Source organism: Nipponia nippon, unplaced genomic scaffold, assembly GCF_047370975.1.
Source record: "Nipponia nippon isolate SJK-2023a ecotype South Korea unplaced genomic scaffold, ASM4737097v1 scaffold_2, whole genome shotgun sequence".
Lineage (NCBI taxonomy): Eukaryota > Metazoa > Chordata > Aves > Pelecaniformes > Threskiornithidae > Nipponia > Nipponia nippon.
The window spans coordinates 130,647,876-130,662,335 of record NW_028262336.1 but is presented as its reverse complement, the minus strand read 5'-3'; the positions used below and the strand labels follow the sequence as shown (position 1 = coordinate 130,662,335).

Genomic DNA, 14,460 nt, shown 5'->3' with positions numbered 1-14,460 from the left:
CCCCCCCCAGGGGCCGGGCCTCAGTTTCCCTGGGGGGGCAAGAAATGGGGGGGGGGAGGGGGGGGGGGGCAGGACACCAAGGCCCTGCCCCAGCTCCGGGGAGAGGGAGCTGAAAGCCCCTCCAGGTGCCACCAGCCCCCAAACCTGCCCCGGCCCCCCCTGGGGGGCCCCAGGCTTGGGGGGGGGGGGTCCCCATGCCCGCAGCCCCTGTCACCCCCCCTGGCAGGGGGATGCCCCGGGAGGGGCGGCGGGGGACAGGGCTCGACGGCTGCCTCCAAACCTGGGGGGCAGCACCCAGGGCCACCTCAGGGGCGCACCCAGGCCTCGGCGGCCTCCCGGGGCGACGCTGCGGGTCCAGGAGGAGCAGGTCCAGTGGGTCCCAGTAACGAGCTGGCAAACTGGAGCGGGGCTCCATGGGCTTTGTCCAGAGCACAGCGCAAACCCCATAAGCAGAACAAAGGGAAGGGCTGTCCCTTAACAAGGCCCATCCCTCCCCAAAATCCGGCTCCCGGGAAGGGGCAGGGGGACAGGGCCCCCCCAGGGCTCCCCCACCGCGCCCAGACCGCGGCTGGCGCAGAACAGAGGAGACAGGCGCTGGATGAACATGGTTTTATCTACTGTGGCCAAAACCAATAATTAAAAATACCCAAAATAAAGGTCCAAACATGTAAAAATGAGCGGGGAGGTCGTTAGAAGCCACCATGTCCCGCGCCGAGCGTCGCATCCCTGGCAGCCCCGCTCCGGCACCGCCTGGCTCCAGCCTGCCCCGACCCGGCACAGCAGTGCCGACCCACGCCAGGGCCTCCCCGCACCCGCATTCCCTTTGCGCTTATCCCTGTGCGAGGCGGTGTCTGGCAAAACGCAGCCCCCTCCCCACGCGCACCCACCCTCCCACCCACCCGGGAGGAGGGGAAAGCCTCCGAGCAGCGCCGGCGGGGTCGACGCGCCGGTGACGGGCGTCTCGGGGATTAGTAGGAAACCGGGTGTCTGTACAAGTTCTGTCGCGGCGCCGTGGGGCGGGAGAGGAGGGGAAATAAAGAGAAAAAAGGGAGGGGGGAAAAAAAACCAAACCAAACCAACCAACCCAAAACCGGTGAAGCTGTGGTGCTGCGGGGCGGGCTCAGGGGATGCCAAACTGTACAACCAGTTCTTCTTTGGCGTCGACGCGGATCTGTGAGAGCGCGCTGAAGGCGTAGGCAGCTATCCGGGACACCTGCGGGCGCAAGCACAGTGGCCGGCGTCAGCTCCGGCGAACGCGGTTATCCCAACGAGAACAGCACGGGGCTGCTTGGGCCAAAGAGCTCTCAAAGGCCTAAAAATGGGCTTTCGTCCTCGGAGCTGCTCTGCGTGCCGGGATGTGCCCGGATACCGGCCCGTCTCCGTTCGGGAAGGGGTTTCTGGCAGCCCAGGGAGATTCTCCTCGCCCCAAGTGCTTCGATACTCAAACCCCGTCGCTATCCAGACCCCGCGGCTGGGGAGGAAGCACCGTGAGCAAGATGAGCCGCAGCGGGGGCTTTGTGCTGGGCGGCACCAGCCCTCCTGCGGCCCCGGGGACTGACCGGTGGGCTGGGAACCGGCCCTCGCTGGGGGGGGACAGGGAGACCCACCCCGCAAACCAGCTGGGAGCAACCCTGGGCCTTTTCCGGGCGCTTAATGGGCAAGGCGGCAGCTCCCGCCTGCGAGGACGAGCGCTTCCCCGGCAGCTCCGTACTCAAAGCAGCAGCAGGGCTCGCCGGGATCGAAGCTGCCGGCGCTGCAAAACGTCCTGCTGCCGCGAACGATCCTCCGAAGGGACTGGGAGGAGGACAGAGCCCTGCCTGCATGCAGTTTCTGCACTAGGAACCCGGGACGGGGCTTTGCCTTCGGTGCTAACGAGTCCTTACAGGGCTGCCTGAAACTCAGGATGTTTCTGCATCGGCCACAACATCGCCCACCGGCACCAGGACCCCGCCTCCGCGCTCACGGCAGCCCCGGCATGGCCTGTGCTTAAGCCCACGGCGTCCGCGCTCCTCTGGCAAGGCTGTGCCCAGCTAGAGACAGCGAGAGCGGCCGCCGGGACCTGCCCGGGGCCCTCCGGCACAGCCAGGCCGCCGCAGACAAGCCAGAGCAGTCGCTGCCGCAAGCGCCAGGGCTCCGGGATGAGGTCGCTTCAGCCCCCACACCTCCGCGAGGCACCGAGGGGGCCCAGGGTCCGGCTGCGGGACGGAGCTGGCCCCCAGCCCCTCTCACCTGCTGCAGGTCTGCGAAGGGGACAGGGTCGCTGGCGAGCACTTGGTGCGGTTGGTTGGTCAGAGACGGCAGCAGCGGGAGCTTCTTCCAGTGCGTCAGGTTGTTGCTCAGCATGGCCAGGCGCGTGCTGCCCAGGGGAGAGCGGCGAGGGTCAGCGCCAGCAGCGGGGAGGAGCGACGGGCCACAGGGAGACCCCCGGCTCGGCAGAAGATGGGTGGCACCAGGTACTGGCACCATCGAGGGGGAGCCGAGGAGAGCCGCGCCGCTGCCGGCATCCACCCCTCCTCGCTCGCTCCCCGAGGCGGGAGGACGAGGGAGCTTCCAGCCCTCGACCCAGCGCCTTTCGAGCGGGAGCAGTCGCGCCCAGCCACCCCCCGTCTGCCCCGGGGGACACGGGAGCCCGTTGTGCGCAGCCGCCCCCGCCCAGCCTGCAGCCGGGAGGGAAGCAGCGGGGCTCAGCACCCCCCAAGGCCAAAACCCCCAGGTGCTGCCCGACGCCTCCCCACCCGCCCGGGGCCGCGAGCGTCCCGAGGGAGCGGGGCAGGTCCCACCTGTACTGCCTGGCTCTGTCCATGTACTCGTGCTGCTCCATGCCCTGGGAATCCGCTGCCGACACGTCGATGATGTTGCTGCGGGGACACAAGCCAGCAGGTCCCGCTGCGGGTGCGTCGCTCATCCCCCCGGAGCCCCCTCCCTGTCTTGGGCAGAGCCAGCACCCTCCGATGAGGGCGGCCAGGACTTCGGCACCGCAAAATGAGCGGCTCGGGGCTGTTACCAGGCCAACCTCGCAGCATGGATGCAGCCAGCCGGACAAGAGCGCGCCGGGCTGGGAGGGGAACGCCAAGGGCCGCAACCGGCCCGGGGAGGGCACAGGTGGAGGCGCAGAGAGCCGGGGGCTTTGGTCAGCAGCCGCCTGCGGCGCGGGCAGGCCCGTACCCCAGGGACCTCGGCACGCAGCCGCTGGGGGAAGGACGCTCCGCCGTGCCGCAGGAGCCGTGAGGATCGCTTCATCTACCGGGCAGGCGTCCCGAGAGCCCCGGTACCGGGCCCCGGGCTCGGAGGGGAGCTGGGCACTCACCCAGGTCCGTGCCCCCTGCCTCCCCCCCGAGCGGAGCGGCGCTCGGGGCCACTGTGACACCGCCGGTGGCCACCAGCCCCTCCGTGCAGGCAGGGGCGGCCTCCCCAGGGCGCAGTGCCGGTGCCCCCCAGCCCCCTCTCCGCATCCCCAAGAACTCGCTTGCTCGCCCCCGTTTGGGCCGGGGGGGTCCCCGTCCCCCCGCCGGGGCAGCTCCTGCCGCCATCCCCGGCCCAAGGGCCGCCGCGCAGCCGGGGTCTCGTCCCCGCGGGGCTCGAACCGGAGGGAGGGGGCCCTTGCCCTCGGCACCCACGGCCGGGCACGGGCAGGGGGGCCCGGCCGCGCAGACCCCGGCGGGGCCGTCACGCGTGTCGGTGCCCCGGGCGCGGGGCTTACATGGCGGTTTTGGCGAGGATGGAGGAGAGCATGGCCTGCTCGTCGGTGCGGGCCGAGGGGAGGCTGTGGTAGCTCTGCTCGGCTCCGTTCAGCACCTTGCTGGGAGGGCTGGCCGCCGGCTCCAGCAGCCGCTTCGTCTCTTCTTCCTGGGCAGGGGGAAGGGGAGAATCAGCCCCGGCTCCCCCCCGGCTGCCCCCGCCCCGCTTCCCCGGTGCCTTCGCCGCCTCCCGGCCGCCGGCAGGACGGGAGCGGGGCCGGGACCGCGGCCCTGCCGGGGGTGCGCCCGGGGCCCTGTCACGCTGCGGGCGGGACTCCCCAGGCCAGCGCCGGGCCCCGCGAAGGGAACGGAGCCCCGAGGCCGCGCCCGCAGCCACCGGACCCCCGCGGCCCGCCGGAGGCCGGCGGGACGCCCGCCCTTCCCGGCCCCCTCCCCGGCCCCGGCCCCGGCCCACCTGGTCGGAGGCCTCGGCCTCGCTGCTGTAGCAGCAGCCCATGGCGAGGCGCAGCAGGGCCCGGCCGCCAGCGGCGCCGCGACGGTGTCGGGCGGGGGCCCCGCCGCCCCGGTCACGTGAGAGCGGAGGGGGTGGAGCCGCCTCCTCCTCCTCCCTCCTCCTCCCCCCGCCGCCGCCGCCGCCTGCCCCGTGACCCCACATCGCGTCACGTGGGGCGGCGGGAGCCAATGGGAAGGGCCCCGCTTTCTCCCCGCCCCGCCTGAAGGCACCGCCGTCACGTGAAGGGGAGCCAATCAGCGCGCGCAGGGGAGGGAGGCGGGGGGGGAGCACGCGCCGGCCCCGCCCTTGCGCCCCGCCGCGCCCTCCGCCGGGGGCGCGCGCACCGCCTTCGTCACGTGAGCGCGGGCGCGCGGGGGGAGGGGGGGCGTGGGCTGCGTCACGCGGCCGTGGGCGACGCGGATGGGCGCCGGCCGTCACGTGGGCCCCTGCGCGCGGCCGTGCTCCGGCCTGCGCCCGCCCGCGCCGTGACGCGCGGGGGGGGGGGAGGGGGGCCGGGGCGGGGCCACGCGACCCCCGCGGGGGGGGGGGAGCCGCGTGACCCCGGCACCGGGCACCCCAGTGCCCCCAGTGCTCCCAGTACATCCAGTGCCTCTAGTGCCTCCCAGTGCCCCCAGTGCTCCTGGTGCTCCCAGTACGTCTAGTAGGTCCAGTGCCTCCCAGTAGGTCCAGTGCTCCCAGTGCCCCCCAGTACCTCTAGTGCTCCCAGTCCTTCCAGTGCCCCCAGTGCCTCCCAGTGTTCCCAGTATGTCCAGTAGGTCCAGTGCCCAAAGTGCCTCCCAGTGCTCCCAGTGCTCTGGGCACTCCCAGTGCCCCCCAGTACCCCTAGTGCTCCCAGTCCTCCCAGTGCCCCCAGTGCTCCCAGTATGTCCAGTAGGTCCAGTGCCCGAAGTGCCTCCCAGTGCCCCCAGTGCAGCGCTGGGAGGGGCGGGTGGGGGTCCCACGGCCCTGCCCCTCCCCGGGGACCCCCGCGGCCGCTGCAGCCCAGCCGGGGCACGTGTGGGGCCGCGGGGACGGGGCAGCGCGGCGGGGTGGGGAAACTGAGGCACGGCCGGGGCCGGGCTGGGGGCCCTGCCTGCGCTGGGGCCCTGCCTGCGCTGCCTGCAGCCGCCTGGGGCAGCCGGGCAGGGGCTTCGGGAGAGCGTCTGCAGCCGGGACCCCACGGGTGCCCCGAGCCCCCCAAAACCCCGAGCCCCCTGAGCACTAAGCCCTAAGTCCCCCGAGCCCCCAAACTGTCTGAGCCCCCCCGAACCCTCAGAGCCCCCCAAGCCCCCCTGAACCCTCAGAGCCCCCCGAGTCGCAAGCCCCCCGAGCTCCCTGAGCCCCCTGAGTCCCGAGCCCCCCAAACCCTCAGAGCCCCCCGAGCCCTGAGCCCCCCAAGCCCTCCTGAACCCTCAGAGCCCCCCGAGTCCCAAGCCCCCCGAGCTCCCTGAGCCCCCTGAACCCTGAGCCCCCTGAGCCTCCCCAAACCCTCAGGGACCCCCGAGGCTTCCCCTTGCCCCCTGCAGGTTTGGGCGTCCCAGTTTGAGCCCCCCCTCCCTCCCACCCCCATCCTGCCCGCAGCTCCCCGCTGCCCAGTCCCATGGGGACCCCGCTCGCCGCCACCCCCTGCCCACCCCCGCCACGGGGACCCCGCCAGCCCCAGGCGCCAGGGCAGCCACACGTGTCCCAGTGCCCGTGTGCCGCTCCGGGCACGGAAAATGGGGGGTGCGGAGGGGGTGCCCACCCCGTGCCCCACGGCGGGGGTCCCACCTGCCCCCCCCCCCCGCACCAGGGTCCTCCCCTGCACTGGGGACCACAGGGCAAGGGCTCCAGTATCAGCACCCCAGCCCCAGTGATGGGGCCCCAGCTCCAGTATCAGCGCCCCAGCCCCAGTATCGGGACCCCAGCCCCGGTGATGGGACCCCAGCCCCAGTATCAGGACCAAGCCCCAATACCAGGACCCCAGCCCCAGTATCGGGACCCCAGCCCCCCCCCAGCCCCAGCCTGGCCCCATCCCCACTCAGTCCCCGTAACCGGAGCTGGTGCCGGCTGCGGCTGAGGCGACACCATCAATAATTGAGTGGGCAGCAGAGCCACGCAGGCCTGCCTGCCTCCTGCCTGCCTCCTGCCTGCCTCCTGCCTGCCTCCTGCCTGCCTCCTGCCTGCTCCCTGCCTGCCTGGAGCGTGGGGACAGGTAGGTGCCACCCCACGGCCCTGTCCCCTCGCAGTGGCTGTGACCCCCCCGGCCCCGGCGCAGGGACCCCCGAGCACCCGGGGCTGCCCTGGCCTGGCCCCGGCCGCAGCCCTGGTGCCGGGCACAGCGTCCCGCGGCACCGGAGCCCAGGGAGAGGCGCGTCGGCGGGGCGCAGGGCGCCGCCAGCTCGTGGCACGGGTGGGAGCCGCGGGGCCGGCAGCCCCCCCCCGCCCAGCCCCCCCCCCCCCGTGGGGGGCCCCTTTCCACAGCCTCGCCCCTCCCCGTGCCGTGATGGTGTCGCCGGCGATCGCCCTGGCCTTCCTCCCCTTCCTCATCACCCTGCTGATCCGCTACCGGCACTACCTGGCGCTGCTGTACCGGGCGGTGCTGGCGGGCTGGCTGCGGGACCGGCTGACCGGCGTCCCGCGGGAGCAGCGCGCCTTCCAGTACCTGCTGGCCCACGCCATCCCCGGGGACCCCCGCCACGTCCTCCAGACCTTCGACCAGTGGTGCTACCGCGGCGAGCACCTCAGCAGCGTCGGGCCCGACAAAGGTGAGCGCGACCCTCGCCCGCCCGTGCCGCGGGGGGCCCGGCACCGGCCGTGGCACCGTTAGCAGGGCCATGGCGCCAGTGGCATAGCCACAGCATCAGTGGCACGGCTGTGGCACCAGCAGTGCGGCTGTGGCGCTGTTGGTGTGGCTGTGGCGTCGTTGACACAGCTGTGGCATCATTGGCATGGCCACAGCACCACCGGCACAGCGATGGCACCACTGGCATGGCTGTGGCACTGTCGGTGTGGCCATGGCATTGTTGACACAGCCATGGTACCTTTGGCATGGCCATGGCACCATCCACATGGCTGTGGCATTGTTGGCATGGCCACAGCACCACTGGCATGGCTGTGGCACTGTCGGTGTGGCCATGGCATTGTTGATACAGCCATGGCACCATCAACAGGGCCACAGCATTGCTGGCATGGCCAAAGCACCATCTGCATGGCTGTGGCACTGTTGGTGCGGCCATGGCACCATTGGCACGACCGTGGCACCATTGGCATGGCCACAGCACCACTGGCACAGCCATGGCATTGTTGACACAGCCATGGCACCATTGGTATGGCCATGGCACCGTTACCGTGACCACAGCACTACTGGCACAGCCATGGCACCATCATCACGGCCACGGCATTGTTGGCATGGCCATCGCTCCACCCGCACGGCTGTGGCACTATTGGTGTGGTTATGGTATATTGGCATGACTGTAGCACCATCGGCATGGCTGTGGCACCCTTGGTGTGGCTATGGCATTATTGGCACAGCCATAGCGCTGTTGGCACAGCCACGGCACCATTGTCGGGGCTTTGCACCGCCAGCGCGGCTGGGGACATGGGGGGGTGTTTTGGGAAGGGCTGGGGGGGACACGGGGCGCTTCGGTGGCCGCTCCCCTCCCTCCTGCCGTGCCCTCTGCCCCTCTCGGCGCCGGCCACGGCACCGGGGAACCAGCCGGCACCTTCCCCCCGCCCCGGCAGCCCCAGGGGCCCGATCCTGCCCGGGGAGGGGGGGTGCGGGGGGACACAGCCCCCGCCCCCCAGGCGCTGAGGGCCGCGGGCCGCGGCAGGGAGGATCGTGGAGCAGCTGCTGCAGGAGCGGGCGCCGCTGCGGGTGCTGGAGCTGGGCACCTACTGCGGTTACGGCACGGTGCTGCTGGCGCAGGCGATGCCGCCGGGCGGCCGCCTCTACACGGTGGCGGTGGATCCCCGCCACGCCGCCGTGGCCGAGAAGGTCATCCGCCTGGCCGGCTTCGACGAGCAGACGGTGAGCACCGCGCCCGGGCGCCGGGAGGGGGGGGATCCTCCTGGAGCAGGGCGGGGGGGTCCGCAGGGGATGGGCTAGCGGCCCCGCAGCCCGGTAGCCCAGCCCAGGGGCTGAGGGGGGTCCGGCGCAGGTGGAGCTGATCGTGGGCCCGACGGAGGAGGTGATCCCCCGGCTGAGGGAGGAGCACGGCCTGCTGAAAGCCGACTTCGTCTTCATGGACCACTGGAAGCGCTGCTACCTGCGGGACCTGCGGCTACTGGAGAGCCACCAGCTGCTGGCTGAGGGGGCCACCGTCCTGGCCGACAACGTCCTCTTCCCCGGGGCGCCCCATTTCCTGCAGTACGCCAAAACCTGCGGCAAATACCGCTGCAAGGTGCACCGCGCCAGCCTGGAGTACTGCCGCGCCATCCCCGACGGCGTCGCCGAGCTCTGCTACGTCGGTAACCGCTGAGGCGGGCGGGGAGCCGGCGCCAGGACCCCGATTAACCACACCCAGCCGCAAACAGGGGCCGCGGAGGAAACGCGGTGGCTGCTGCGGTCTGCGGCGGGGGGAAAGAGGGGGCTCGCTCCCCGTACGGCTCCTGCCCGCGCCGCTTCCCCCCGGGGAGGCGCGGTGGAGACTCCCGCTCGCCCGAGCGGCACCCGGCGCCCGCCCCGGTGCGCCTCGGTCGCCAGATCTGGGGGCCGTTTCCTTGAGAACGGAGTTTATTAGAAAAAAGACGGCGCACCCGCGCTGTGCCGGGCAGAGCCAGGCGCTCCCCAGCGCTGCCCCGGTGGCTCCCCGGCCCCCCCGGGCAGCTGCGCCCCGAGCTCCCCCTGTCCCACGCAGCCCCCGCGGCAGGAGGGGCTTCACCAAACCCACCCCGGGCGCCCAGAGCCGCGGTGGGCGACGGCTGCCCCCCCGCCGCCTCCTCCCGGCCCCAGGCTCCGGCATGGCCGCAGCAGAATCAGATCATCCACTGGTCCTGATCCTGCTCTGCCCCCTCCATGTCCACCTGGGGAGGGGAGAGGTTTGAGACACCCCCCGGCGGCGCCCCCTCGGGCTCCCACCCCCCATTCTGGGGTCCCGGTGGGGCAGGGAGGCGGGCCGGCGCCCCCAGCCCCCCGCTATTTACCTCGTTGATCTCCCCGTCGTCGGGAGACTCGTTATAATCGTTCATCTCGTCCATATCCTGCATGTCCTCGTCGTCCTCCGAGTCCTCCTCGCTGTCTTCGTCGTCCTCGTCGTCCTCTTCCTCCTCCTCGTCGTAATGCTGCGGATACGACAGCTCCGGCACCCCGCCAGCCCCTCAGTCCCCCCGTGGCCTCCCCCAGGGGTGGGGGACCCCCCGCCGGCACCGCACCCACCTCGGAGGCCGGCTTTCCTATGGGCACCAGGTTGTTGTCCTTCTCGGCGATGCTCTGGAGCTGGGGAGGGAAGAGAGGGGGAGGCGGGTGAGCGCCCTGCCACGGCTCCCGCCGCTTCCCCGGGCGGCCGTTCCCGGCCGGAGCATCACAGCGTTCCCGCGGCGTCCCCCGGCGCGGGGCTGGGGGGGCAGCAGGAGCTAAAACACAACATTTGTGTGTTTTTAATACAAAATAAGGCAAAGCGGAGGCCCCTGCCTGGCCCAGCCGCCGCAGGTAATTAAACTACCTCAATTAAAACACCCCAGCCCCCCCCCGGGATCGCAGCTTCCCCCAGGTGCCGGGGTTTTAATTATCGAGTGGTTTTCTTTAATTACAACGCAGTAATCACCGCGGTTCCTTTTTTTAGATGCGAATTAAACGGTCGGTCGCTCCCCCAGGCTGAGGGGCGGGTGCCGGGCCGGGGCACCGGGGGGCTCCCGGCTCACAAATCGCCCCCCGCCTCCCCGCGAGCCGCTTCATTAATTAATTAGGGGCTCTTTAACCGCCATTAAATCATTATTTAAGCAGCCGCGGCTTAAATCAACCCCCGCAGACGACGGGGAGGGGAGGGGCCCGGGGAGGGCGGCGCGGCCCCCGGCTCCCGGCCCCCCCCCCCCCGGCTCCCGAGGCCCACCCAGGCCTGGTGCTGCTGCTCCTGCTGCTGCAGCTCGGTCTCGTCCACGCAGGGCCGGTCGAGGTTGAACCACAGAGACTCAGTAACGCGGGGCAGCAGCGAGGGGAACAGCGTGGACATGGCGAGAGGAGGGGGAAGCCCCGGGAGCGGGTACCGGTACCGGCACCGGCCGCGGCCCGGGCGCCCACCCGGATGCGCACCCCGCGCCCCGGAAGCAGTTAGGAGCGCCCGCCCCCCCCCCGCACGGAGCATGCGTGGGGCGGGATGGGCGTGGTTAGCGGGACGGGCCGTGATTGACAGGTTGGTGTGCCCCGCCCACCGCCCGGCCCGGCGGGGCATCTGTGACCCCAGTGGGGGGGTACCTGACCCCCCAGGGGCATCTGTGACCCCCCAGGGGCATCTGTGACACATGGGGGGGTATCTGTGACCCCCCCCCCGGGGCACCTGTGAGCCATGGGGGGGTATCTGTGACCCCCTGGGGTGTCTGCCCCCCCCCGGGGCATCTGTGACCCCCTCCGGGGCATCTGTGAGCCATGGGGGGGCATCTGTGACCCCAATGGGGGGGTACCTCACCCCCCAGGGCTATCTGTGACCCCCTTGGGGTATCTTCCCCCCCCTCCCGGGGCATCTGTGAGTCATGGGGGGGGTATCAATGACCCCCATGGGGTATCTGTGACCCCGGGGGGGGTACCTCCCCCTCCTAGGGCATCTGTGACCCCCCCGGGGCATCTGTGAGCCATGGGGGGTTATCTGCGACCCCCATGGGGTATCTGCCCCCCCAGAGCATCTATGACCCATGCATCTATGACCCACAGCGCACCTGTGACCCCCCCCCAGGGGCATCTGTGACCCATGGGGGGGCATCTGTGAGCCCCCCGGGGCACCTGTGAGCCATGGGGGGGGTATCTGTGACCCCCTGGGGTATCTGCCCCCCCCGGGGCATCTGTGACCCCCCCCGGGGTATCTGTGAGCCATGGGGGGGGTATCTGTGACTCCCTGTGGTATCTGTGACCCCCCCGGGCATCTGTGACCCCCCCCGGGGCATCTGTGAGCCATGGGGGGGGGGGCATCTGTGAGCCATGGGGTACCTGCCCCTCTGGGGACATCTGTGATCCATGGGGAGGGGGCACCTGTGACCCATAGGGGGGCATCTGTGACCCCCCCGGGGCACCTGTGACCCATGGGGGGCATCTGTGACCCCTGGGGGTATCTGCCCCCCTCCCTGGGGCATCTGTGACCCCCAGGGCTGTGTCTGCCCCCCATCATGTGTCACCCCGGGGGTACCTGCCCCTCCCAGGGTACCCATCCCCCCCCGGGCCATGTCTGACGCTGGGGGGGGGTCTGCCCCCCCCGGCGGCCATGGGTGCCCCCCTGGGGACATCTGGGACCATGGGGGGGTACCTGTGCCCCCCTGGGGTATCTGCCCCCCCAGGGCAGCTCTTACCCACTGGGGTGTCCCTGTCCCCCCCCAGGGCATCCCTGGGGACCCCGCGGCCGGATCCTGCCCCTCCTGCCGCTGTCGGGGCGTGGGGCCCCCTCCCCGCCGTGCCCGGCCCCCCCATAGCGGGGGGGGAGGGGAGGAAAAACAGCCACGAGTGGATTTTGGCCGCCGCTGGCCCCAGCCTGGCGCCGGGAGGACGGCTCCTGGCTCCGTGCGGGGCCGGGACGGGCGCGGGGGTCGATCCGGGACGCGCTGGGACGGCGGGGCGCGACGCCCCATCCCGTCCTGTCCGTGCCACATGGGCGCTGCTCGTCCCGCCGTGCCCCGTGCCGGTGGCGGGCGACGTCCCGTGATCAGCAGCCAAGGGTTGCGCCGCGACCTTTGAGATGAGCCACACTCGCCCCACGGCACCCGGTGCCTGGCACCCCCCCAGGTAAGGGCCCCGACGCCGCGCCGGTGGTCCCGGCCGAGGGCTGGCAGTGGCGGCGTGCCGCCGGCCTCCCACGTGCGGGACTTTGTCCCCGTTGGCACCGTGTCCCCTCAGGGTGCCGGTGCTCCCGCCGAGGAGCCTCGGTGCCACCGTCCTGACCCGTCGTTGCCCCCGGCAGGATGATGGCGGCTGCGTGGGTGCTGCTGCTGGCGCTCCTGGCTTGGCCGTCCGCCACCACCGCCGCCGCGGCGGCTCAGGACTCGCTGCTCAACATCTGCATGGATGCCAAGCACCACAAAACGGCGCCCGGCCCCGAGGGGCAGCTCTACGGGCAGGTAGGGTCCTCGCCCACCGGCCCCCGGCACCCACCGGCGTCACCCGCCGTGGGGGCACCGGGGTCCTCTGCCGCGGCAGGGTCTCCATCACCCGGTACCGGTGCTTTCCCTGGCACAGCGGCACCGCCCGCCCCCCCGTCCCGTGCCGGGGAGCACCGGTGGGGCCCGTCTGAGCCCCGGCTGAGCCGCGGCTGATCCCCGGCTGCCGCGGTGCAGTGTGCCCTCTGGAAGGAGAACGCCTGCTGCACCGCCAACACCAGTGTTGAGGCTCACCAGGACCAGTCCTACCTGTACAATTTCAACTGGGACCATTGCGGGGCCATGCCGGAGAAGTGCAAGCGTCACTTCATCCAGGACACGTGTCTCTACGAGTGCTCCCCCAACCTGGGGCCCTGGATCGACCAGGTGGGTGCAGGACCCCCCCCCCCCCAGCGCCCACCCACCCGCCAGAAGGGCTGGGAGGTCCTCGGGGTGAACTGGGATGAAGTGGGATGAACTGGGGTGCCGGCGCAGGTGGACAACAGCTGGCGTAAGGAGCGGATCCTGCACGTGCCGCTGTGCCGGGAGGACTGCGAGCAGTGGTGGGAGGACTGCCAGGACGCCGTCACCTGCAAGGTCAACTGGCACAAGGGCTGGAACTGGACCTCAGGTCGGTGGGGGGGCGCGGGGACCCCCTCCTCCACGGCCGGACCCCCCCCGGCCACCCCCCATCTCGCCGCGGAGCAGGCAGCTGCGTCCCCCCCTCCTCGGTGGCTGCGAGCGGGTCTGGGGGTGCACGAGGGTCCCCGTGGGTGGAGGGGGGTGCTGGCAGCCGGGCGGGGGTCCCCCAAGGTCAAAGCCACCCCGGCGAAGGCAGCGGGACCCGTCAGGACCCCGATACCCTGCCGTGCACCGGGGACGACCCCCCCCCCCCCAAGACCCCCCTCCCACCTCCCGCCCCCCCCGCAGGCACCAACCAGTGTCCCCACGGTGCCATGTGCCAGAAGTTCAAGTTCGTCTTCCCCACGGCGGCCGACCTCTGCGAGAAAGTCTGGTCCAACTCCTACCGCTACACCCTCCACCGCCGTGGCAGCGGCCGCTGCATCCAGATGTGGTTCGACCCCGCGCAGGGGAACCCCAACATCGCCGTGGCGCGGTATTACGCCCGCGGTGCCACCGCCGCCGCCGCCGCCGCCGGCGGCCCCCCGCTCCCCGTCCTGCTGGCCCTGCTGCCCCCCGCCCTCCTGGGCCTGCTCTGAGCTGCAGGCAGGAGCGGGCAGCGGGCGGGCAGCGGGGGGGGCCGGGCCGCCCCAGGACCCCCCCGTGGGATGTCCCCCAGCAGCACCGGCCGCTGTCCCCCCCCCCGGCGTGCGGCTGGTGAATAAAGGCTCCTGCCCCGCTCGGTGTCGGGGTGCCGTGGGGCTGGGGGGCCGTGGGGGGGGGGCCGGTCCTGCTGGTTTTGGGGGGAACGCGGGACGTCACCCCCGTTTATCCGTACCCACCCGCTGGGCCGCCTGGCATCGCCCCCCCGAAAGCGGGGGGCACGGGGCTCCCCGCCGCGGGGACACGGGGACACGGGACCCCCCTGGAGACGGCTCGGGGAGCCCGGGGGTCACCGGCACCCGGGATGTGCGGGGCGGGATGGGGAGCGATGGGGAAAGGCGGGCACCGGGGACCCCCGCTGCTGCCTCAGCCGGCCCCGGGCTGGGGGCCCTGCTCCCGGCAAGGAGCCCCCCGGCCGTGGGGGCCCCGGGCCCGGTGCCACCATCCCCGTGCCAAACTGGGCCCTGTGCCCCCCCCCATCCTTCCAGCCCCCGGTGCCCGTCCTTCGGTGCCGCTGCCCACCCCCTCGGTGCTGCCCGTCCCCCCGGTGCCACCGCCTGTCCCCCCGGTGCCACCCATCCCCTGGTGCCCCCCTCCCCGCTGCTGCCCGACCCCCGGTGTCCCCATCCCCCGGTGCCCCCCCCCGGGGCCCCCGTCTCCCCTGTGCCCCCCATCCCCTCGGTGCTCCCCGCCTCCCGGTCCCGCTGCCCGCCCCCCGGCTCCCCCCGCCCC

The 14,460-nt window shown here is 72.1% G+C and overlaps 4 protein-coding genes across 4 annotated transcripts; 2 read left to right on the top strand and 2 right to left on the bottom strand.

Moving 5' to 3' along the window:
- Positions 1 to 594: 594 nt before the first annotated feature.
- LAMTOR1 (late endosomal/lysosomal adaptor, MAPK and MTOR activator 1) lies at positions 595 to 4,310 on the bottom strand. Its single transcript, XM_087759024.1, has 5 exons — positions 4,153 to 4,310; positions 3,701 to 3,846; positions 2,781 to 2,858; positions 2,230 to 2,356; positions 595 to 1,213 (listed from the first exon to the last, which is right to left on the bottom strand). Exons 1-5 carry the CDS (start codon positions 4,192 to 4,194, stop codon positions 1,121 to 1,123), a joined length of 486 nt encoding a protein of 161 aa, XP_087615150.1. The 5' UTR covers positions 4,195 to 4,310; the 3' UTR covers positions 595 to 1,120.
- A 1,510-nt stretch (positions 4,311 to 5,820) lies between these two features.
- TOMT (transmembrane O-methyltransferase) lies at positions 5,821 to 8,731 on the top strand. Its single transcript, XM_087756797.1, has 4 exons — positions 5,821 to 6,385; positions 6,655 to 6,938; positions 8,004 to 8,200; positions 8,331 to 8,731. Exons 2-4 carry the CDS (start codon positions 6,677 to 6,679, stop codon positions 8,649 to 8,651), a joined length of 780 nt encoding a protein of 259 aa, XP_087612923.1. The 5' UTR covers positions 5,821 to 6,385; positions 6,655 to 6,676; the 3' UTR covers positions 8,652 to 8,731.
- A 275-nt stretch (positions 8,732 to 9,006) lies between these two features.
- On the bottom strand, positions 9,007 to 10,457 carry ANAPC15 (anaphase promoting complex subunit 15). Its single transcript, XM_087756798.1, has 4 exons — positions 10,221 to 10,457; positions 9,548 to 9,607; positions 9,316 to 9,453; positions 9,007 to 9,195 (listed from the first exon to the last, which is right to left on the bottom strand). The coding sequence occupies exons 1-4, from the start codon at positions 10,338 to 10,340 to the stop codon at positions 9,148 to 9,150; spliced, it is 366 nt and encodes a 121-aa protein (XP_087612924.1). The 5' UTR covers positions 10,341 to 10,457; the 3' UTR covers positions 9,007 to 9,147.
- Positions 10,458 to 11,826: 1,369 nt separating this feature from the next.
- Positions 11,827 to 13,804, top strand: LOC104011873 (folate receptor gamma). Its single transcript, XM_087756796.1, has 5 exons — positions 11,827 to 12,094; positions 12,270 to 12,426; positions 12,643 to 12,831; positions 12,940 to 13,075; positions 13,375 to 13,804. The coding sequence occupies exons 1-5, from the start codon at positions 12,048 to 12,050 to the stop codon at positions 13,662 to 13,664; spliced, it is 819 nt and encodes a 272-aa protein (XP_087612922.1). The 5' UTR covers positions 11,827 to 12,047; the 3' UTR covers positions 13,665 to 13,804.
- Positions 13,805 to 14,460: the final 656 nt, after the last annotated feature.